Source organism: Muscardinus avellanarius, assembly GCF_963383645.1.
Source record: "Muscardinus avellanarius genome assembly, chromosome: 4".
Classification (NCBI taxonomy): Eukaryota; Metazoa; Chordata; class Mammalia; order Rodentia; family Gliridae; genus Muscardinus; species Muscardinus avellanarius.
This window is the reverse complement of record NC_137789.1, coordinates 70,439,896-70,465,257: the sequence shown is the minus strand read 5'-3', so window position 1 is coordinate 70,465,257 and position 25,362 is coordinate 70,439,896. Positions and strand designations below refer to the sequence as shown.

The 25,362-nt window shown below is 39.2% G+C and overlaps 1 protein-coding gene across 2 annotated transcripts in view; it reads left to right on the top strand.

Moving 5' to 3' along the window:
• Window positions 1–1,782: 1,782 nt before the first annotated feature.
• Window positions 1,783–25,362, top strand: part of LOC308261678 (serine/threonine-protein kinase Sgk3) — a gene marked incomplete at both ends in the record, with an annotated part of 71,305 nt that continues 47,725 nt past the window's right edge. Inside the window, 3 exons of one of the 2 annotated variants that reach the window (XM_080693751.1) lie at window positions 1,783–1,866; window positions 16,308–16,391; window positions 20,716–20,788. In XM_080693751.1, coding sequence (XP_080549877.1) covers window positions 1,789–1,866; window positions 16,308–16,391; window positions 20,716–20,788 — 235 coding nt within the window. The remainder of the gene's footprint in view (window positions 1,867–16,307; window positions 16,392–20,715; window positions 20,789–25,362) is intronic. The other variant, XM_080693750.1, reaches the window with a different exon arrangement.

The window sequence follows — 25,362 nt, the reverse complement described above, 5'->3', positions numbered from 1 at the left end:
AATTTAGCTCTAGGCTTTTATTTAACTCCAATGGTTTATATATCTGCCTTTAGAATAGTACTACACTGTTTCAATTATTGTAGCTTTATATGGTTTGAAATCAGAAAATATATATCTTCTAGCTTTGTTCTTTTTCAAGATCGCTTTGGGTACCTAGAGTCCATATTCCATATTAGGATAGATTTTTTTCTGAAAAATAAATATATAAATATATGATAGTTTCACCTAAAAAATAGAAAAAAATATTCTCTGGTAAGAAAGAAAGCAAAAAGAAATATTGAAATGTTATCTTTAAGTCATCAAAAGCTTGGTATCAGACAAATGAAACTGTTATGTGAGATTATCATTTTTAATTTTAGATAAATTGCCATAATACTAGATGTCAACTACTAAGCCAAGCATGGGAGGGAGGGATAGGGAGAGAATGGGGTGGGGATTGGGTGGGGGCTGACTGGGAAAAGTGTGCATGTATGTCTACAAAATTATGTATCCTACTATGATGTATGAATACAGTGCACCAATTAAAAAAAAAAACAGTACAGTGGTTACAGCGGGGTGTTGGTGGTGCACACTTGTAATCCCCTTGCTTGGGAGGCGGAGACAGGAGTATAGCTCAGGTTCGAAGCCAGCTGTGCTGGCTTCAGAGACCCTGTTTCTAGATTTAAAAAAAAAAGTATAAAATAGATCTGGGAGTGTAGCCCGGAGGTAGAAGGGTTTCCAGGAACCCAGTACCACCAAAAATAAGTAAATAAATAAATAAACCAGTACAGTGGTTAAAAGTTGGGACCCTTGTGCCAGAAAGGCTGTGTTTAAATCCCATATGTGTAAATAATTTACCCTCTCTGTGCCTCAGTTGCCTCATTTGTAAAGTAGGAATAAATAATTACTTACTATACAAAATTCTAATTTGAATTGTTCAGCAGCCTCCACTGGTTTGACCTGATGCAAGAAGTCCAAAAACCACATTCCTTTTTTTTTTTTTTTTGTGTGTGTGTGTGTAGTACTGGGGATGGAACCCAGGGGCCTTCTACCTCCAGGCTACAGCCCAGACCCATCTTATATTTTATTTGGAAACAAAGTCTCACTAAGTTACCTAGACCTCACTAAGTAGCTGCAGCTGGCTTCAAACCTGAGTGATCCTCAGCCTCCCAAGCACTGGGATTACAAGTGTGCGCCACCACGCCCAGGTGAAAACTACATTCTGAGTGGTAGTAAAGCTCATAGCCTTTCTCCTCTTATTGTCCCTGCCGCAGGTGGAGGTATCTCTCCAAGGGTGGGCTAAGATGGTATTGAAGATCCCAGATAAAGCTGATCTGCTTTCAAAGAGCCATGGGCTTCACCAGCTCCAGTACTTAAGCAGCAGACCACTGTGACGAGGAGGGCAAGGTTCTGGTCATCCTACTACAGTTAATCCACAGGAGCCACTGTGTATAAACACCTGGGATTTCCAAGTTGTAAGGAAGATGGAAGGGATGCAAATGTTTGATTGTGGTTTAGTAATAGGAATATAACCCGAACTAAATCTCTAACTTGGGCTGAATCTTACCAGGAAAAATACATTCTATAATACACATCAAATGGGTCCCGTTTACAAGGAATGACAAATCATAATACAATCTTAAAATTGTTCTGCTAATCAATTCTCTTTTTTTTTCTGTTGGTAAAGGTTACATGATGGAATTTGAACATTACTTCAAGAAGTTTCATATTTTGGATTAGTTGATTATTTCTTTGGACTCTTTTTTTTGTGTGTGTGACCTGTTGAGGGATTAAAAAAGAGATTATATCATGGACTACAAGGAAAGCTGCCCAAGTGTAAGCATCCCCAGCTCTGATGAACACAGAGAAAAAAAGAAGAGGTTTACTGTAAGTATGTAACATAAAGTATATGGGGAAAACTGGCTATAGAGAATATTTCTATTTATGTTTTCATTTTTTCCTAATCTGGAATGCCTCCCCTTCACTATTTCTGCATATCTGGATTTTATTTCTTGTAAATGATTGTTCTGTCCTCCACAGAACCTTCCCTAACTACTGAATTGGAATAAATTTTTCTTTCTTAGTGCAGAATTTTTTTGTTTGTTTGTTTACCTATCCCCTTGGAGAATGTTATGAAACCTCAAATCTTCTTTCCAGGAAATGTACATGTGCATACATCACAAACTACACGCTGACAATTCTGTGTGCATTGTCAGGTACTGTGGACTCCTGAAGTCACTGATCCCATGTTAAAACTGCTTTGAAATTTCCATAGTATTTTATGGCTATTATTATTTTCTACCTCATTTAAAAATATTTCCTGTTTTAATCTCTCTTTTCACCTTAAAGGCAAAGCTCATTTCTAGGTATTTTGTTTGTTTTTGTGGTACTGGAGATTGAACCCCAGAGGCATTCTACCTCTGAGCTACAATCCAGCCCAATTTTTTTTTTCTTTTTTTAAAACAGGGCCTCAGTAAGTTGTGGATAGCCTCACTAAGTTGCTGAGGTTGGCCTTAAACCTGTGATCTTCCTGTCTCACCCTCCCAAGTACTGGAATTACAAGCATGCACCACCATGTTCAGCTTCTTATTTTATTTTATTTTATTTTATTTATTTTTGGTGGACATGGAATCTACTATAAAGCTTTATAAAGAGTAAACACAATAAATGTTGGCTGAATTGGTGTTATCAGTAACTATTAGTGGAGAAATAGTTACTTTTTAAATTAGTGTAATGAAACATACAATATTGTATTTAGTTCCAGTAGTACAGGTAGTATATACAGAGATCTTAGGCTCTTCTTTCCCCAAAAATGTCATTTATTTTATCCATAACCAATTTGGTCTTTCTTTTAAATCTTCCTCTACTAAGTAGCATGAAGAAGTTCATAACCAAATTCTATGTAACACTTAGTTTCATCTAACTAGAAATGGCCAGGCTGTCTTAATTCCTCCTCCAGGAATAACCTCCAGGTTAGCATCTTGTTTATGGCAGGAGGGTGCCCCCTTTTACTGTGTTTGTTGAGTCGATGACTGGCCTCATAGGAGCCTAGTGAAGGCCCTTGTGTTCTTGTCATCCCTGTAGAGTTTGCTGTTCCAGCTGAAGAGTGACTGGTCTGGCAGGTTGCCAGCTATGGTTGACATGATGTAGCCCTGGGCATTTTACCAGCATCCGTTGCTGGCATCGGCAGTGGATGAACTAATGAGGGATCTCTCCTTTGTTGGCTTGGCCAGGGTTTTATAGCGGCCTGCTGCTGACTCAGTGCCTTGGCTCAGATCTCTGAGGAGCCCCCTGAGGCTTTGACAAGTCCTTTCCTGCTCTTGGTTCACCCCACGCCTCTAATGAGGGGTCATGTGACCCCTGCCTGTTGAGCTTCATGACAAGTGACTATCCACTCAGAGTTCATGCCACATGGGAGCTAAGGAAAGCTCAAAAGCCACACTAAGCTCTTGGCCCACCACCCTGTGCTTTCTTAACTATGGACTTGGTGCTCCCAAATGGTAGCATTTTCCCAAGAATGAACACAGAAAGGCCCCTATGCCTTCTGTTCTCCCTTCCTAAGCAAACATACCTCCCACATCCTGCACTAGGCTGAGAGATTGAAATGTATCTCTTTTGTGTGGGCACTCAGCCTCTGTTGCAGGGATGCTGTAAACAGTGTGCATTTATTTTTTGGAAAAGCACATTGAAAATAATCAGAGGGGATCATGGTTCCAGACAGCATCAGCCACTACTTAGTGAGGCCCTTTAATAAAAATTCAGTGAGACCCTGTTTCAAAATAAAGAATAAAAAATAGGGCTGGGAGTGTAGTTCGGAGGTAGAATACCTCTGGGTTCCATCCCAAGTACTAAAAAAAAAAAAAAAAGAAAAAAAAAGAAAAAAGAAAAGAAAGAAAGAAACGGGTTATTATATCTTAGATTAAAATGTGGAGTGTGAGGTGGGCCTAGTGGAACACACCTGTAATCCCAGTACTTGGGAGGCTAAGACAAGAGCATTGCAGGTTGGAGGATAGCCTTAGCAACTTAGTAAGACCCTGTCCCCCCCCCCTTTTTTTGGCAGTACTGGAGATTCTACCTCCCAGTGACACCCCAGGGCATAAGTAGTTGAGGCTATCCACAAACTGCAATCCTCCTGTCTCAGCCTCCCAAATGCTGGGATTACAAGCGTGTACCACTACGCCTGGCTTAGTGAGACCCTATTTAAAAGTAAAAAATAAAAACAGCTGGGGCTGTAGCCCAGAGGTAGAATGCTCCTGAGTTCAATCCCTAGTACCATAAAAAGAAAAAAAAGAAAAAAGTGGAAAAAGAGCCAATTTCTCTTCCCCTTTGCTTATATTTATCATTGGGCCAGTCTTTCCTTCAGACTTCTGCTGTGTTTGACAGAAACTCATTACACTGCATGTGTGGGCAGGGAGTTATTACAAGTGTTTCTTGAATTTTCTTTTTTATTATTTTATTTTATTTTTTGGTGGAGTATATTTATTTATTTAACAAAAAAAGCTAATTTTTTTTTATAAGTGGAACATATTGACAGTGGTGTGCATTTACATTGTGCTTCATGCCCTACCCCTTTCTTTCCCTCCCCCCCAATAGAGAGTGTCCAGGTTAATTGTGTTGTATTTATGCTATTACACATATTCGTATATAGCTCCTCCATTGAACAACCTCAGCTTTCTTCCTCTCCTATCCTTCCCTTCAAGCTGTGCTGAGATTTCCCCTCCATCATCTGGAGTCCCTCTGGTATTACCACTACTCCCTAGCTTCAACATATTAGAGAAAACATATGTCCCTTCTCTTTCTGTGCTTGACTAATCTCACTTAACATAATGTTCTCTAGTTCCTTCCATCTTCTTGCAAATGCTAATATTTTATTTTCCTTTATAGCTGAATAGAATTCCATTGTGTATATTTCCCATAATTTTGCAATCCACTCATCTGTTGATGGAGATCTAGGTTGGTTCCATATTTTGGCTATTACAAACTGTGCTGCTATGAATATGGGTATGCATATGTTAATGTAGTTCTCTGATTTCAACCCCTTTGGAAAGATACCCAGGAGTGGTATAGCTGGATCAAATGGTGGATCTCTTCCCAGTTTTCTAAGGAATCTCCATACTGATCTCCATAGTGGCTGAACTACTTTGCATTCCCACCAAAAGTGTAAAATGTTCCTCACTCCCCACATCTTTGCCAGCAATTGTTGTTTGATTTCTTTATGTTTGCCACTCTGGGGTTAGATGGAATCTCAGCGTAGTTTTGATTTGCATCTCCCTGATGGCTAGTGATGTTGAACATCTTTTCATGTATCTATTGGCCATTTATATCTCTTCTTTTCTGATATGTCTATTCATTTCAGTTGCCCATTTCTTGATTGAGTTTTTTGTTTTGCTAGTGTAGAGTCTTTTGAGCTCTTTGTATATTCTGGATATTAGCCCCCTATCAGAGTGGTGGCTCCCATTCTGTAGGCTTCCTCTTTAGGTTCTTGATGGTTTCCTTTGATGAGAAGAAACTTTTTAGTTTGAAGAGATCCCACTTATTAATTCTTGCTTTAATTTCCTGCGCTTTGGAAGTCTTATTGAGAAAGTTAGTCCCTGTACCTGTATGTTGAAGTGTAGATCCTATGCCTTTCTCTAATAACTTCACAGTCTCTGGTCTAATTTCTAAGTCTTTGATCCATTTCGAGTTGATTCCTGTGCATGGTGAGAAGTAAGGATTCAGCCGGGCGTGGTGGCGCACGCTTGTAATCCCCGCCCTTGGGAGGCGGAGACAGGAGGATCGCGCAGGTTCGAAGCCAGCCGTGCTGGCATAAGAGACCCTGTTTCAAAAATATAAAATAGGTCTGGGAGTGTAGCCCGGAGGAAGGAGGGCTTCCAGGAACCCCAGTACCACCAAAAAAAAAAAAAAAAGAAAAGAAAAGAAAAAAAAAAAAGAAGTAAGGATTCAGATCCAACTTTCTACAAATGGATAGCCAGTTCTCCCAGCACCATTTGTTGAAAAGGCTGTCTTTTCTCCAGCGTATGAGTTTGGCCCCTTTGTCAAAGATCAGTTTGACTTTAGATGTGTGGGTTTGTTTCTGTGTCTTCTGTTCCATTGGTCAGTCTGCCTATTGTTGTGCCAATACCATGCTGTTTTTACTACGATTGCTCTAAGTATAATTTGAAGTGCGGGATTGTGATGCCTCCTTCTGGTTCTTATTGCTGAGAATTGCTTTGGCTATTCTGGGTCTTTTCTTCCTCCATACAAAATTCGTAACTGATTTTTCCAGGTCTATGAGAAATGTTGTTGGTATTTTAATGGGGATTGCATTGAATCTATAGATCACTTTTGGCAGAATGGCCATTTTGATTATATTAATTCTGCCTATCCATAAGCAAGGGAGATCTTTCCATCTTCCAAGGTCTTTTTCAATTTCTTTCTTTAATGTTTTGTAGTTTTCTCTGTAGAGGTTTTTTACATCTTTGGTTAGGTTTATTCCTAGGTATTTAATTGGTTTAGAGGTTATAGTAAATGGAGTAGTTTTCTTTATTTCTTTTGTTGTGGGTTCATTGTTGGCATAAAAAAGCAACTGATTTCTTTAGGTTGATTTTTTTATCCTGCAACCTTGCTTAATTGGTTAATCAGCTCCAGAAGTCTTTTGGTTGAGTACATTGGATCTTCTAGATAAAGAATCATATCATCTCTTGCCGGGCATGGTGGCGCACGCTTGTAATCCCCGCGCTTGGGAGGCAGAGACAGGAGGATCGCGCAGGTTCGAAGCCAGCTGCCCGCGCTGGCTTAGGAGACCCTGTTTACAAATAAAAAAAATGTAAAAAATAGGTCTGGGAGTGTAGCCCGGAGGTAGAAGGGCTTCCAGGAACCCCAGTACCACCAAAAATAAATAAATAAATAAATAAATAAATAAATAAATAAAGAATCATATCATCTGCAAAGGATAGCTTTAGCTCCTCTCTTCCTATTTGAATTCCTTTGATTTTCTTTTCTTGTCTTATTGCTGTGACAAGATTCTCAAGGACTATATTGAAAAGGAGAGGTGATAATGGGCATCCTTGTCTTGTGCCTGATTTTAAAGGGAATTATTGCTGTTTTTCTCCATTCAATATGATGTTGGCTTTGGGTTTATTGTATATAGCCTTAATGATGTTGAAATATGTTCCTTCTATTCCAATTTTCTGCAGTGTTTTTAACATAAATGTGTGTTGGATTTTGTCAAATGCTTTTTCAGCATCTGTTGAAATGATCATGTGGTTTTTGTTCTTAGTTCTATTTATGTGGTGAATAACATGTATTGATTTGCGTATGTTGAACCAGCCTTGCTTTTCTGGGATGAAACCAACTTGGACATGGTGTACAATTCTCTTGATATGGTTTTGAATGTGTATAGCTAGTATTTTGTTTAGAATTTTTGCATCTCTGTTCATTAAGGATATTGGTCTGTAATTTTCCTTTCTTGAAGTATCTTTATTTGGTTTGGGGATTAATGTGATACTGGCCTCATAGAAGGAATTAGGAAGAATTCCATCTCTTTCAAATTCCCAGAACAAGTTGTGAAGTATTGGTATTAGTTCTTCACTGAAGGTTTTGTAGAATTCAGCTGGGAACCTGTCGGGGCCTGGGCTTTTCTTTGTTGGCAGAATTTTGATTGCTGTTTCTATTTCTTTGTTTGCTGTTGGTTGGTTTAGGTTTGCTATGTCCTCTTGTTTCAGTTTAGGTAGGTTATATGTGCTTAGAAATCTTATCGATTTCTTCCATGTTTTCCAGTCTGTTGGAGTATAAATTCTCAAAATAGTTTCTAATAATCTTTTGAATTTCCCCTCTGTCTGTATTGATGTCTCCTTTTCATTTCTGATTTTAATAATTTGAGTTGATTCTCTCTTTCTTTTGATTAGGTTGGCCAGGGGTTTGTCAATTCTATTAATCTTCTCAAAGAACCAGCTTTTTGTTTTGTTGATTCTTTGAATTGTTTTTTTCTTCTCTATTTCATTTATTTCTGCTCTGATTTTAATAATTTCTTGCCTTCTGCTGGCTCTGGGATTAGACTGTTGCAGTCTTTCTAGGTCCTTGAGTTGTGTCATTAGGTTGTTTGCTTGGTGGCTTTCTGTTCTTCTAATGTGGGCACTCAATGCTATGAACTTTCCTCTCAACACTGCCTTCAAAATGTCCCATAGATTTTGGTAAGTTGTTTCTCTATTTTCATTTAATTCCATAAATTTCTTTATTTCTCCCATAATTTCCACTCTTACCCACTCGTCGTTCAAGAGTGTACCATTCAATCTCCATGTATTTAAATAGTTTATTTTAGCCGGGCATGGTGACGCATGCTTGTAATCCCAGCATTCAGGAGGCTGAGACAGGAGGATCGCGGTTCACAGACAACCTCAGCTACTTAGTGAGGCCCTCCGCAACTCAGAGAGACCCTGTTTCAAAATAAAGGATAAAAAAAATGGGCAGGGGGTATAGCTTGGAGGTTAAATGCCTCTGGGTTCCATCCCTAGACCCGAAAAAAAAAAAGTTTATTTTGGGTTTCCTGTTGTTGATTTCTGCTTTCATTCCATTATGGTCTGAAAAGATGCAGGGAATTATATTACATCTTTTGAATTTCGTGGTGCTTTTTTTGTGCCCTAGAATGTGATCTATTTTGGAGAAGGTGCCATGGGCTGCTGAGAAGAATGTGTATTCTGTTTTTCCTGGTTGACATATTCTGTATATGTCTATTAAGTCCATTTGATTTATAGTTTTCATCAGTTCTGCAGAGTCTTTACTCATCTTTTGCCTTGAAGGTCTATCTAGTGGCGTGAGAGCTGTATTGAAGTCTCCCACTATTATTGTATTTGGGTCTATTTGAGATCTTATGTCCAAGAGGGTTTGTTTTACAAATGTGGCTGCACCCACATTCGGGGCATAAACATTTACTATCATTATATCTTTTGAATTTCCCCTCTCTCTGTGTTGCTGTCTCCTTTTCATTTCTGATTTTAATAATTTGAGTTGATTCTCTCTTTCTTTTGATTAGGTTGGCCAGGGTTGGATTGTTCCTTTTAATAAAAGGAAGTGCCCTTCTTTGTCTCTTCTGATGTGTTTTAGCTTAAAGTCTGTTTTGTTGGATATCAGTGTTGCTACTCCTGCCCGTTTTTGGTTTCCATTGGCATGATATATCTTTTTCCATCCTTTCACTTTCAGTCTGTGAATGTCTTTTGCTGTAAGGTGTGTTTCTTGCAAACAGCATATATTTGTATTATATTTTTTTAATCCACATTGCCAGTCTGTGCCTTTTGATTGGAGAGTTAAGTCCTTTGACATTCAGTGTTATTATTGAAATGTGTTGTTTATTTCCTGTCATTTTGTATTCTATCTTCTGTTGGATATAGTATTGTTTCTTTGTATTTAGATGCCCTGCTGATCAACTTCATCTCTTCTCTGGTTCTGGAGTCTGCTTCTTTTTTCTTCTTTATGGTTTATTTCTTTAAGTATTTTCCCTAGTGTTGGCTTAGAATTCATGAATTTTCTGAGGTTTTGCTTGTCCTGAAATACTTTTGTTTCTCCATCAATGTTGAATAATAGTTTTGCTGGATATAGCAGTTTTGGTTGGAAGTTGTTTTCTTCCAGAGTCTGAATCACATCATACCAGTCTCTCCTGGCATTCATGACCTGGGCTGTATAGTCTGGAGTGATTCTTACTGTTTTGCCTCTATATGTTACTCGTCCTTTTGTTCTCACTGCTTTTAAGATTCTTTCCTTGACGTCTGTGTTGGTCATTTTGATAATTATATGACGTGGGGATGTTCTTCTTTGATCTTGTCTTAGTGGTGTTCTGTATGTCTCCTGAACATGAAGATTCAAGTCTCTTTCTATGTTTGGAAAATTCTCTGAAATTATTTCTTTGAAGAGATTACGGATGCCCTTGGTCTGTAATTCTATCCCTTCTTCAGTGCCTTTTATCCGTACGTTAAGATGCTTATATTGTCCCATAGTTGCTAGATGCTTAGGTTTTGTTGCTGTACTGACTTCTGTATGCTCTTGACTGTGTTTTCGGTTTTGAATGAACTGTCTTCTAACAGTGATATTCTACTTTCCATTTCATCTAATCTTCCATAATTTCTTTCTAATGCTGTCTTCATTTCATTTATTGACTCTTTCATTTCATTCCAGACCTCTTTTTGATTCTTTCTTAGTGTTTCAAGTTCCTCTTTCATTTCCTGTAGACTTGTTTTAAAGCCTTTCATCATATTGTAGATCAAGATTCTGAACTCCCCTTCTTGCATTTCTTGTAGGTCAGTATTCGTGATTTCTGTTGTCTCTTCATTATTCCTGGTTCTTGTATTTTCAGCGTTCTCCGTCCTGTTTTTCTGATTTCTACCCATCATTTGAGTATTATGTTTAGTCCAATCTTAGTATTAGGAGTTTAGAGGTATCAGCAGGTCAGCAGTGCTTTTCCAATGTTGAGGGTTAGGTGATGGGGGAGGAGCTGGGGTGATGGGTATAGGAGTCGGATTAGGTAGAGGATATGTTTAGGTTGAGAAAGACTTTAAGTATGATGAGGTAATATCTTGCTGAGAATAAGAGAGAGTTAATTAGTAGGACTCTTGTAGTTAGTAGAGTAAGTATGGAGATATGAAATACTTTGTGTATTAAACAAGGAGGCATATTACGGGAAAAAGTTTTGGGGGAAAAGAGTAGATAGGTTAGTGTGGGGAAGTTTGTAAGAGGAGTGGGGGAAGGAGCAAACAAACATAAATAAAATATCAACACAAGATATCAAGACTAACTATTATATAATCAAAGAAAAAAACCAACCAAAAGAGAAAAAAGAAAGAGGAAGAAAGAGGAAAAAAGGACAAGAATAAAATAAAAGGAACTAGTGACTGTGTGAAACCAGAAAACAAAGCAAACTATCAAATATATTTTTAAAAAAAGTAAAAGTAAAGAAGGATGGGGAAAAAAACAAAACAGCAACAACCATAACAAATAAAAAAGCAATATAAGAACAAAGCAAAACATTAACAGCAAAAGAAAAAAACAAGCCAGGCATGGTGACGCACGCTTGTAATCTCAGCATTCGGGAGGCTGAGACAGGAGGATCGCGGTTCGCGGACAGCCTCAGCTACTTAGCGAGGCCCTCTGCAACTCAGTGAGACCCGGTTTCAAAATAAAGAATAAAAAATAGGGCAGGGGGTGTAGCTCAGAGGTAGAATGCTCCTGGGTTTCATCCCCAGACCTGCAAAAAAAAGAAAAAAAGAAAAAAGAAAAAAACAGTCCTACTTATTTACGAATATGGGGTCAGGCCCATATAATATTTGAATGTCTGATTGCTGTGGTAGCTTTCAGAATATAATCCAATGTCTCTTAATTTTCTCTGTACTCTATTTTCATCTTTTTAAGTCACTCTTTGGGTGTTTGGACACCTTTCTTTCCTTTGACTGCTTTGGGTTTAGGTGTCAGGATGTCTGGTGTCACTGTTAATAAATTCTGTACAATTCCCAGGTTCTGTTTATTCTCAACCTATAGTCAGTGCCTCTGCATTCACTACCCTAAACTCAGGCCCGTGCTTCCCTACAGCAGGGGTGGAGGATGTCCAAAGTAGACTTAGAACCTCCCCCTGAGGCCCTGTGCAGGTATTGTGTCTATGTCTCGATGAATTTTCCTGTGTCTCTGGAAATTCTAACTGGGCTTGCCCATGTGGTCCCAAGATGCACCCTGGGCAAAGGGTTGCTGGTCCCTGGACACACACACTTACTGCCAGAGCACTACCAGTTCCCAGAGTGCAGGCTGGGTGCACTGCTATTACTGAACCTTGGCGTGAGTGGGCACAGACGCCTAGTGACTGGTCCTGGGGTCCACCAGGGTGCACAGGGCTGTGCTCTAGCCTAGAACTGAGTCTCCAGCTGTGGGACGGGCACAGACACCCTGCGGTGGGCCAGGGGCACGGGGTGAGCGCACACGGGTCAGGGGGCACAGGCGCAGCACAGGGTCCAGCAATGGTCTCTGGTTCCAGCGGGGTGCACGACAGAAGCACTAGGGTCTAGGGCGTGCGGTGGGCATACACGCTGGTGCTGGGCCCGGTGTGTGGGCTGGGGGCCCAAGGAAATCTCACAGGCGCACAGAGCTTTGGCCGCCCGGGAAGCAGGCCAAGCCGGCGAGGTAAGTGCCCGGTCTCCAGCGGGGTGCGGGGTCTAGGCACACAAGGTGAGCGCTGAGTTTAGGGGTGGGGGTGGCACAGGCACAGGCAACTAGCGGGGATCCTGGGGCACAGACAGGGTGCACGAGGACAGTGCTGGGTTCTGGGGTGGAGGACAGATGCCCAGGGCCAGTGCCTGACCTGGGGCGCATGCTAAGACCCGTAGCTTCCCTGGACTCACTCAGATACCTGGCTTCCTTGATCCAGGCGTCTGCGCAGGACTCACTATGCCACTGTGATCCAGTCTTTGGTGAGCCCACAGGATTCTGGCGTGGGTGCCGCTCGCTGCTTAAGATGAGGCTTTATGACCGGTTTCAGTCTCTTGGGTTATTTTGCCACGGTGGTATCAGTAAGGACTAGGGAATGCAGTTTGGGCCGGCGGGTGGCCCGGTTGTGTCTGCAGCAGGTCTGATGCCCAAACTTTCTTCTTCTTCTTCTTTTTCTTTTTTTTTTTTTTTTGCAGTGAATCTCGAGTTCAGGGTTTCCGGATTCCTTTTGCCGAGGTACCTGGATCTGTTTTGGTTCCTGGGTTATATTTATTTTGTTGGATAAGACACTGCCTTCTAAGTAGTTGAACTTTATTTATTTCAGCTACTGAGAAATGCTGTGTCCCTCAGTCGCCATTTTGAATAGCCGTTTCTTGAATTTTCAAGTCTTTCCATGTCTTCCAGGAAAGGGTTGGAAAGGCCTTTAGTTCTTTTACCCAGCTATTCCTACACTTGCCCTGAATTCTCAGAGGCCTGTCCATATCACTTTGCTCATTTACTTTCTTCAGATTGCTAAATGTTGACTCACTGGAGAGGCTTTTTCTGGCCACTTAAAATAGAAAATAGCACCTTCACACCCCACTCTACCCCTTTCACTCTGTCCAGATCACTTAACTTTTTAATAGCTGTTATCACCACCTGACATATTTTGTGTTTGTTTATATCTGTCGTGCCCGCTCAAAGTCAAGGTCTTTTGAAGCAAGAACTTTCCTCAGCATTGTTTCACCAGCCCTGAAAACAGATAGTAGGTATTCAGTATTTGTTGAACTGAATGAAGATAGTACTAAGTTCATGTGTTCACTGCTGGGTCACTACAGTGCAGCCCTCAGTTCTTAGGAACAGCAGTTCTAGTCAGTACAGATAGACCCCACCTTGCCCAGCACAGACTGTCCAGCTTCAACAAGCCTGTATGCCTAGGTTATACTTAGGAACAAAAAAAGATCCTGTTTTACTGAGTATTCGATACGTTTTTAAACACTTGCTCTCATTTGTCTCCTTTGTAGCTCTCATAGATTCATGGGTCACACTCTACCAAGTCTTGTCTTAAGCCAGGCCTACATCATGTCTTCATTTATCCACTAGACTAATTGTGAGCATTACTATGCCAGGTTCTGTTCAAGGCACCAGGGCTTGAGTGGGTAGCAAGAGTAACACAGCTTTAGCTCTCAAAGAACTTACATTCTGGTGGGGCAAGACAGACACTAAGGAAATACTTAAAAATAGACAGGATATCATAATAATGTACTGCTTTATGAAATCCTACTTTGTTGCCGATGGAAGTGTGTTTTTTAAAATTTGAATAGTTTTTGTTTTGTCCATTGGTTTATTAGAAGATACTTAATCAGCACTTGTTTGTAATCATACTGTTAGTAATGTCATAAAGGCCTTAATTCCTGTAAATGTACTTATTGCAGATCTAGAACCTAGATCTAGTCTAGCTCCCAGCTAGACTAGAACCTAGGCTTGGTTCTAGTCTAGCTGGGAGCTAGGGGAGGCCACCTGACCTTCCTAGGGGCCGCTCTCCTCATTAGGAAGTCAGTACAAAGAATTTAAGAAGCTTACAATTGTATACACCTAAGTTTTTTGTACATTTTAACAGTGCTGCTTCCAGGCCTGTCTGATCTTGAATGCTTTATCTGGTAAATCTGTAGTCTAGTCTTAGCATTGCTGGCATCTTGACTAGATCTTCTACCCTTTACTTCTACACTCTCTCTTTAGGGAGTTTTAGTTTACAACTAATTCTGACATGTTGCACCCACTATTTCCAAGATATTTCAGTGCCTTTTTTTTTTTTTTTTTTTTTTGGTACCTCTTGGTTAAGATCAGAATAGCTATAGCTAGATAAATATCGGGTACTCTGTTCTCTGTTCCTGGCACCAAGGGTGGTTAGCAAGACAATAGAGGGAGCCCAGGACCTTTGCATTTTAAAGGCAAGTAACTTCTAGCAGACAAGCAAAAATTCCCCAAGGATGCAGGAGATGCCATAGCCTTCAAGAGATCTCGGACTCTAATAATCATTTAACACATTTTGGGGCTAACAAAAGGTTTGGGGTCTGTACTGGAGACAGGGCAGGCCTACAGGAAGGAATCTTATTTCTTATTGTCTATGAACTTGGGCAAATTACTTAACTTTTTGGTTATCATTTCCTCATATATATGGGGGTTATAGTTGTTTTGCTTACTTCATAGGGTTGATTATGATTATATAGGATTGTTTTGCATTGTTTTACATATAATATATTGTGTATATTAATCTTATCATAACATACATATAAATATTAAAAGTGGAAAAGATGATATTAAAAAAATCTGAGGATAAATTCTTTTTTATTTTATTTATTTATTTTTATTTATTTATTTATTTTTTTGTGGTACTGGGGGTAGAACCCAGAGGCTTTCTACCTCCGGGCTATACTCCCAGACCTTTTTTATATTTTATTTGGAAACAGGGTCTCACTAAGTTGCTGAGAGCCTTACTAAGTAGGCTGAGGCTGGCTTTGAACCTGTGCGATCCTCCTGTCTCAGCCTCCCAAGCGCGGGGATTACAAGCATGCGCCACCACGCCCGGCTTGATAAATTCTTTTTTAAAGTTTTTGCAGTAGCCAGGTGTTATGGTGCATGCTTGTAATCCCAGTACTTGGGAGGCTGAGACTGGAGGATCTCACAGGTTTGAAGCCAGCCTCAGCTACTTAATGAGGCTCTCAGCAACTTCTTGAGACCATGTTTCCAAATAAAATATTAAAAAATAGGTCTGGGAGTGTAACCTGGAGGTCGAAGGCCCCTGGGTTTCATTCCCAGTACCTCCAAAAAAAAAAAAAAAATTTTGTGGTAAAGGGATTAAACCCAAGACCTTGTGAATGCTAGGCAAGTATTCTACCACTGAGCTACACCTGCCCTTTTGGTTTTGAGACAGGGTCTTGCCAAGTTGCCCAGGTTGGCCTCCAACTTGTTCTCCTCTTAATTTCACCTCCATAATAGTTGGGATTACAGGTATGTATCCAGCTGAGAATAAATTCTCTCTCTTTTTTTTTTTCTGGTGGTTTGAACCCAGGAGCATTTTACCTCTGAACTACACCCTTAGCTCTATTTTATTTTTCATTTGGAAACAGGTTCTTACTAACTTGCTGAGAGTCTTGCTAAGTTGCGGAGACTGGCTTTGAACCTGTGCTCATCCTGTCTCAACCTCCCAGGTACCAAGATTATGGGCATGCACCTCCATGCTTGGCAAGGATAAATTTTTAGTTTGAAAAACACCACGTAAAAGATTATTTGGGCCAGATGTGGTGGTGCATGTCTTTAATCCTAGTACTTGGGAGACTGAGACAGAAGGATCACAGATTGAAAGCCAGCTTCAACAACTTCGCCAGATCCTGCTTCCAAATACATAATAAAATAGGGCTGTGGGTTATAGCTCAGTGGTAGAATGCCCGGGTTCAATCCATAGCACCAGAGAAACAAAACAAAACAAGATAATTTGGAAGGAAGAAAGCTATTAGTTGGTTATTTACTCTGTGGTAGGCATCACTGTTGAAAATATTTTAGGATTTCAAGGTAATAGTCACTGCTGGGAAAGAATAGTGAAAGTGTCATCAGTTGAATCTATAATGTTTTATTCTTGGAAAAGATATCTGAAGCAAGACTGGCACAGTATATCTAAATAATGAATATTTGTGTGTTTATTATGTTATCTCTGGAAATTAGGAAATACTTCATAGCATCTAAAAATAAAATACTACATTTTGAACAATAAAAGAAGTGTTTCAGTTTATATGCTTGAACTTGAGAACCATACATATATTGATCTTAATATTAGTTTCATGAGTACGAAGACAGTTTTTATTTAACAGTTTTGGCAGTTCAAATATTATGCCATTTTTTCATTTCTACAGGTTTATAAAGTTCTGGTCTCTGTGGGCAGGAGTGAGTGGTTTGTCTTTAGGAGATATGCAGAGTTCGACAAACTCTACAACACTGTAAGTAAAAGCCTACAAGATAGCTGTTTAAAACACCTGAGAGCCGAGCATGGTGGCGCACACTTGTAATCCTGGCACTTGGGAGGCTGAGACAAGAGGATTGCACAGGTTTGAAGCCAGCCTCAGCTACTTACTGAGGCTCTAAGCAACTTAGTGAGACCCTGTTTCCAAATAAAATATAAAAATAGGTCTGGGAGTATATAGTCTGGAGGTTGAAAGCCCCTGGGTTCCACCCCCAGTACCACACACACAAAAAAAAAAACACCTGAGAAAACCTCAAAAGAATATTTTTTGAATAATTAAATTAGCCATGCATCAGACAGGCAGAAAAAGGTAAAGAATTCTTCAGAAGTATTCTGATTTTGAAATTCTTAACAAAAAAGGTAGAGAAAGGACTGCTGAACAGTTCCAAATAAACAACTGAAAGTATGAAGACTAGATGTCATAGAATATTAAAAATAAATCCTTTAGGCCCAATATAATCATTAATCATTGTCGTATTTCTGTTTAAATTGCCCAACTATAAGCTTTAGATGCGAAGGTCTCTTGTGAGCCCACTCTCCTCCTCCCTTCTTTCCTTCCTTCCTTCCTTCCTTCCTTTCTTTGAGATATCTTCGGTTCTAGGTTTTGAGTGGTTAGCACAACTGAAATGAGTATTGACTTTCTGACAGTTGCCCGGAGGGTGAGATCTAAGAGACCATTAACTCTCTAAATAGCTGAAAATGGTTTTTAAATACACCTAGTTCAGATACTGAATAGTATTCATAATCTAGTATTTGAAGTTGCACATACTTTCTAAAGTCAGCAGCAAGACACCAAGGTCATTGTAGCTCATCAGGCCAGATCTCACCAAGCACTGATGTTGATGGAGGTGTTGCCTTAAACGTCTCAAATGGAGGTCAAAGAATGCATACTAATAAGCTGTTACAGAAACCCATTAGGGCAGCTCTGGGTTCCAAGCTTTGCGTCAGTTTAGAATAAAAGCAGTTGTACCTTAAATTCCTAATTTAAATTCTTTGTGTTTGTACATAGGAATATATAATTTTGTAGTGACTTTTTAAAAGAATGATTGATATTGGAGCCTAGGTGAAGGTTGAACTATTTTCTCTACTTAAAACTCTTGGATACCCATTATCTAGATGTTCAACATTTATTTGATGATTGTACAGATCTGACTCAGTACCTATCAGGTTATCTAGGATATGCTTAGGTAAAAATAACATGATGATTGTCATCTGTCTATCCGTCTGTCTGTCTCTCTCTCTCACACACACACTTTATATGAACTTCTTAGGGAGTTAAGAGCAAAATATGTTCAAATATGTACTAATAACTGAACTTTGAAACTTTATGTATTTGGTTTAAAAGATTTTGTAGGCTGATTTACCCTTTTGAACATCTTGTGGTGTTTTTTTTTTCTGTGTGTGTGTGCGCGGAACTATTCATAGGAGGGAGGGATATGCAGAACATCTAAAAACTCAAGCAATGTGGAACTCCACACTGAGGATGGGTCTTCATTATGGCTTCATGACTTAATTGGCTGGTAATTAATTAATTGGAGTGTTAATATATAAAGATCTTTTTTTTTTTTTTCCTGGAAACCCTTCTACCTCCGGGCTACACTCCCAGACCTATTTTATACTTTTTTATTTGGAAATAGGGTATCTTAAGCCAGCGCGGCTGGCTTCGAACCTGCACGATCCTCCTGTCTCTGCCTCCCAAGCGCGGGGATTACAAGTGTGCACCACTACGCCCAACAATATATAAAGATCTTTAAAAATAAAAATAAAGCAGGAAGCCGGGTGTGGTGGTGCACGCTTGTAATCCCAACATTTGGGAGGCTGAGACAGGAGGATTGTGGTTCACAGACAGCCTCAGCTATTTAGTGAATCCTTCTGCAACTTAGTGAGACCCTGTTTCAAAATAAAGAATTAAAAAAAAAAATAAGACTGGGGATGTAGCTTAGAGGTAGAATGCCCCCTATACCCAATACTGCGATAGATAGATAGATAGATAGATAGATAGATAGATAGATAGATAGCAGGGAAGCTTATTTTAGGGCCTACCCCAGGATCACTTTCTCCCCTTCATGACACACCTCATTTTTAAATGGACAGAAAATTTTCCTTATATATGTAGCTCAGTTTTTATCAGCTATCTTCCTCATTTCTCTTGTATTTTCAGTTTTTTTCCTTTTTGTCTTTTTCTTGTTTCATCATTTTCTGTGTCTGTTTCCTTTTTATATAACTGCTTTTAATTCTGCCTCTGTAGTGAAGGGCAAAGGAAAAACTAGAAGAATGGTGTCAGTTGTGTTCTTTGAAACTATAGAAATCAGGTTAAACTTGGCATAGGTTGGGTGTATAGCTCCATGGGAATGTAGGTACGCACGTGTTTTGCATGCCAATGCCCTGGGTTCAATCCCCAGCACCAAAAAATTGAAATAAATCCAAACTGCCCTTGATTTTTCTAAATTCAAAACCAGAAATTCATTCTCAGCCCTTTTTTTAGAAAGATGAAAAGTAAAGTTTTCAATTTTTAAGCAATTTGTCAACAGTTTTGATGACTATAGTTTGTATTTCTAAACTTTTTATTAGTAGAAATTTTCCAACACAAAAATAGACAAGCTAGTACAAATATGGAAAATAATACAGTGCTACCATCCAACATCAACATTGTTGATATCATCATCTTCAACAGTGTTGATTTGCTTCATCTCTAACCTACCCAGCCCAACACTATTTTGGCAGAAATCTTAAGACATTGTCATTTTATTTGTAAAAATGTTATTATACTCCTCTCAAAGATAATGATTGTTAAAAACAAATTATACACAATATCACTTACATTTAAAAGTAAATTAATGATAACGTCTTAATATAAAATATCCAGTTAATGTTTGTGACTAGTTGATAAGACTACTAAATGTTTTTTTTAAGCAGTAGTTCCCCTCCACCACTCTTTTTTTTAAGCGCGTGCGTGCGTGTGTGTGTTTAAAGAAACAAAGCCTGGCCTGGGATTACACCTGTAATCTCAGTACTTGGGAGGCTGAGACAGGAGGAGCATAGTTCAAAGCTAGCCTCAGCAACTTTGCGAGGCTCTTAGCAACCTAGTGAGATCATGTTTCAAAATAAAAAATAAAGCTGGTTGTGGTGGCACACGGTTGTAATCCCAGCATTTGGGAGGCTGAGACAGGAGGATCACGGTTCGTTGACAGCTCAGCTACTTAGTGAGGCCCTTTGCAACTCAGTGAGACCCTGTTTTGAAATAAAGGATAAAAAATAGGGCTGGGGGTACAGCTCAGAGATAGAATGTCCCTGGGTTTCGTCCCCAGTACTGCAAAATAAAATAGGGCTGGGGATGTAGGTTGGAGGTAGACTGCCTCTAGATTCAATCCCCAACATAGATAGATAATAGATACAGATATCTCTGTCTCTTTCTCTCTCTCTCTCTCTCTCTCTCTCTCTCTCTCTCTCTCTCTCTCTCTGTCTGTCTGTCTGTCTGTCTCTCTCTTCCTCCTCCTCGCTTCCTCCTTCCCTCCCCTCACATACAGAAAAGAAAAAGAAACAGTCATTCCCTTACATGGGGGTAAGGGTCTGGATTTGCTGATGGTATGCCATGGTGTAGAGCAAGTAATACATTCTTCTATTCTTTGTATTTCCTGTCAGTTGCTAGTTAAATCTAGAGTTTTTATGTGGACATGAACTTTTGACATCAAGCTTATAATAAAAAATGGCCTATTTTTATGGCTTTACTGCCCCAAATTTAATTTCTTTAGGCCATGTTATTTCTCTGAGAACAAGCAAATCTGATAAAGAAGTATATTAGAGTATAAATAAGGAAAAAGGCTAGGACAGGGGGTACTGAAAGCAAAATGTATTAGCTTCCTCAGAAAACTATAGTCAGTCTATTCATGTAGAGAGAACACAAAAAGCACATCTTTTCTTGAGGTAATAAGTGGTAGGTAATCAGAACTTCCATGATTCATTCTAGTCTAAGCACTTGTCATATATGATCACCTTTGAGTCCCACAACTCTGTAAGATAATTGTTCTTGGAAGATCATTTCACAGGCAAGAAAACAGGCACAGAGGTGTTAGTAACTTATCCAATGTCATACAAATACTAAATATTTTATTGGGGCAAAATAGAAAATTAGTCCTTGGTATTTTGTTGGTATAATTTAATATTTTATGTTACATGATCATAAATTTAAAAGTATGTCTTATGATGAATTTTCTTTAAAATTAGATTGTATTTGTTTTTAGTAGATTTGGTTCTTAATTTTATAAGACTTACTAGTTCGTGTAATATTTTTAAAATTCTAGTTAAAGAAACAGTTTCCTGCTATGGCTCTGAAGATTCCTGCCAAGAGAATATTTGGTGATAATTTTGACCCAGGTAAGCAATACTTCATAGACCAACTATTAAAGTGATAGTTGAGGCTGGGCATGGTGGCGCACACTTGTAATCCTCGCGCTTGGGAGGCAGAGACAGAAGGATCACGCAGGTTTGAAGTCAGCCGCGCTGGCTTAAGAGACCCTGTTTCCAAATTTAAAAAAAAAATCTAGATAGATAGATATAGATAGATAGATAGATAGATAGATAGATAGATAGATAGATGGATGGATGAAATAGTTCTGGGAGTGTAGCCCAGAGGTAGAAGGGTATCCAGGAACTCCAGTACCACCTAAATAAATAAATAAAGTGATAGTTGAAGTTTGAAATAGTAGATAGCTTACTCATTCCACTATGTGGGTAGTATAGGAATTTAAAAAGCTAATTCAGCCGGGCGTGGTGGCACACGCTTGTAATCCCCAGGCTTGGGAGGCAGAGACAGGATCGCGCAGGTTCGAAGCCAGCCGCGCTGTGCGCGCTGGCTTAGGAGACCCTGTTTCCAAATAAAAATGTAAAAATAGGTCTGGGAGTGTAGCCCGGAGGTAGAAGGGCTTCCAGGAACCCCTGTACCACCAAAATAAATAATAAATAAATAAATAAATAAATAAATAAATAAATAATAAAAAGCTAATTCAGCGCTGGGCGTGGTGGCACATGCTTGTAATTCCCGTGCTTGGGAGGCGGAGACAGGTTTGAAGCCAGCTGTGCTGGCTTAAGAGACCCTGTTTTCAAAAAAAAAAAAAAAATTGGTCTGGGAGTGTAGCCCGGAAGTAGAAGGGTTTCCAGGAACCCCAGTACCTAAATAAATAAATAAATAAATAAAAATTTTAAAAAGCGAACTCATCCCATATTTTATGAAAATAATGTCCCAAGAAGGTACTTACTCTATATATGTCATTGTTTTAGGAACTCCATAAGTTTTCTTTCATTCATTCCATTCTCACAACAACCCTATGAGGTATCATTACTGTTATCATCATTATTTTTCAGTAAGGAAACCAAAAAACACTGGGCTTATTATTTTGCCCAGGGTCACATGCATGTAGTAAATGGCAGATTTGGAAGTTAGATTCAAGCAGTCTAGCTTCAGATAAATATATTGATCATTAAGAAGAATTTGGGGTGCTTTTCTAGTTTTAAATTGTTACTAGGAAGGATATTCATTCTTTCATTTGGAAAAGCTTATTAAATATATGTTGTACATAGCATCCCACAGGCCTCTGAATGGGCTACCAAAAAGATTTCCTAGTACTCACCTTTGGGGGCCCTAGTGATCCACAGAGTCTCAGGAATCTTGAGGCTGTATGTTTGAATACTCAAACCTAGAACTTTTCCTTAGAATCCAAGTACTCAATCTAGGTCACAGGTGGCTACATAATGGAAAACAGAAGTCTCCTTACCCGGCCAGGCGTGGTGGCACACGCTTGTAATCCCTGCTGAGACAGGAGGATCGCACGGGTTCGAAGCCAGCCTCAGCTACTTAGTGAGGTTTTCAGCAACTTAGTGAGATCCTGTTTCTAAATAAAAAGGTCTGGGAGTATAGCCCGGAGGTAGAAAGCCTCTGGGTCCCAACCCCAGCACCAAAAAAAAAAAAAAAAAAAAAAAAAAAAGCAGAAGTCTCCTTAGTCTCCTTACCCAACAGGAATTGCATCAGAAGATGGAATTCATCTCTATTCTGCAGAAGAATCCTGAATGGATAGCCTTTCTTCTCAAACTAATTTGCTGATATCCTTGTAACCATTAAATCTTTGATACCGTACACATTTACTTTCTTGGTCACTTAAGATAAATACTCACAAATCAATTGACCTTCACTCGTCAACCTACTTTTCACTGTTTTGTAGAAATCTGTCCTTGATTGACAAACTCCTCCCCCACCATGGGGGGGGCCCAGGGGTATTCTACCTCCGAGCTACACCCCCAGCCCTATTTTTTAGTCTTTTATTTTTTGAAACAGGGTCTCACTGAGTTGCGAAGGGCCTCACTAAGTAGCTGAGACTGTCCGCGAACTGTGATCCTCTGGTCTCTGCCTCCTGAATGCTGGGATTACTAGTGTGTGCCACCATGCCCGGCTGACAAACTCTTCTTTATCCTCTTTTAACTATTTCTTTTATATTCTTACTTTAATTAAAACCTTGTTCTTCCCAAGGCTACTGGATCATCTCTTCAATTGGGGGCTCTATATTCTTTATACTTTATGGACCTCAAGATTGGAAAATGTTCTGTTACATATTGACATTTTTTTCTTGAGAGATTTATAGTACACTTCATTGTATTTGCTAATCTGTCTTGTTTAGGCTGCAGATTTTATGAAAGTGTGGACTATGACTTTTTTGTTTATTTATAGTATCTGGTGAATAGTAGGTTTTGAAATATAACTTTAGACAGGAGTGGTGGCATATACCTGTAATCCTAGTACTTAAGAGGCTGAGACAGTAGAATCACAGGTTCAAGACCAGCCTCAGCAACTTAATGAGACTCTCAGCAACCTAGCAAGACCCTGTTTCAAAGTAAAATAGGGCTTGGGGTTTAATTCGGAGGTAGAATGCCCCTGGGTTGAATCCCTAGTAACACAACACACACACACACACACACACACACACACACACACACACACACGAATGCATTAATAAAGATAAGCAAGGAAGAACTGAGTTGGCACAAAAAAAGCCAAATTATAGATTCTATGAGATTGATTCTGCGGACCAGGGGCTTTTTTACTTTTGTTTTTAGCAACAGAACTCTTCTTTTTCCAATGCACCTCTTACGCAAAAAATATAAAATGTGAATTAAGTATGATGGAGCTGCTTTTTTGGTGTAGCAGTGAAGTATCTCTCTGGAGTACAAATTAGAAAGCATTGTATGAGCAGCATTTGGGCCTTAGAGATACTTTAGCAAGGTGATGGCACATTGTATAGCTAACAGTGTATAATGTATAGTAGACACAACAGAGGGAAGAGACTAAATAGAGACAGAAGCACTGGTTAAGGGAATATTCCAATAGTCCTGACAATAATGAGCATGAGGATTAGGGTAGAAATACTGATGAAATGATCCCTGTCCAAGCTCACTCCTTTAATAAAAGATCTGTAAGAAATCTTGTTAATTGCATAAGTAAAGGAGACATAGAGAAAGAAACCAAAGATAACTGTAAGTCCTGGGTGATTAAAAGAATTAATTCATTGGAAGTGGCAGAAAGACATTAAGAATCAAACTGCATGTCAGTGACAATATAAGACCGGGACTGGACCAGAGTTCTATAGAACCCTCTGGGGAAGGAATACTTGAGGCTGAATCATTTCATCAAAGGAAAAAGGAAAAGAAATAAAAGACCTGCAAGATCACTGTTGCATTGTTAAAGTAAGATGCCAAACTGAATACCCTGTGATACTTATGTTTTCATGAATTAACTGTTTGATGCTAAAATTGTTTTTTGTTGAATAATCAATTCAAAATCTATCTTAAGCATAGTGTATGTGACTTGGCAACAGATAAACAGATTCTGTGTCAGAGAGATCTTGGAAAGCCCTGCATTGGGGAAATCAAATCTAAATTGTACTAAAAACTCAAAAGATAAGATGTTGTTTGGTTAAGCTTTGGGGAAACAAGCATTCTCATATCTTTCTGGTGGGTAGTCTTTATATAGAGGAGAATTTGGTAATGTTTATAAAAAATGTGTGTAACTATCACTTTGAGCAAGAAATCACATATTTATGAATATTGGGGGGAAATGCTTCAGGAATATTTTTACAAGACTGTGTTGTGACATGATTTTTAACAGCAAAAGCTGAAATACTCTTCCAAGGTTGGAATACAGTGTAGCTCTTAAAAAAAATAGAATGAAAGATTTTCATGACTTTCTATGAAGTGATACCCAGAATATATAAATGGAAAAAACAAGATGCAGATGTGTTTATATACTATATACTTTTTGTATAGGAAAGGGTGTGGGAAGTCAAAAGAAATAATGAAAGAATCAATCAAAAACTAATAAAACTAGTGATTTCAAGGAGGGAAAAGGCCCAGGAAGGAAATGGAAGGAGTCAGGTCTATGTCACTGAATGAATTTTGCTTATATCTTTGACCTTGGAACTATGTACACATTTTAAACAATTGTGTGTGTGTGTGTTAGTGAGGAATGAACCTAGGGCACTGAGCTACACTTCCAGCCCTATTTTATTTTTATTTTGAAATAGTGTCTTACCATACACTGGTCTCAAACCCGCGATTCTCCTGTGAGTCTTAGCCTCCCAAGTACTGGGTTTATAGACTTGTGCCACCATGCCAGTTTGCCTTTTTTTTTTTTTTTTTTTCATTCCTGTGTGGAACCCAGGGGCATTCTACCTCCGAGTTACACCCCCAGCTACTTTGTTTGTTTGTTTGTTTGTTTGTTTGTTTATTTATTTATTTATTTATTTTTTGGTGGTACAGGGGTTCCTGGAAGCCCTTCTCCCTCCGGGCTACACTCCCAGACCTATTTTATATTTTTATTTAGAAACAGGGTCTCCTAAGCCAGCACACGCAGCTGGCTTTGAACCTGCGCGATCCTCCTGTCTCTGCCTCCCAAGCCGGGGGAT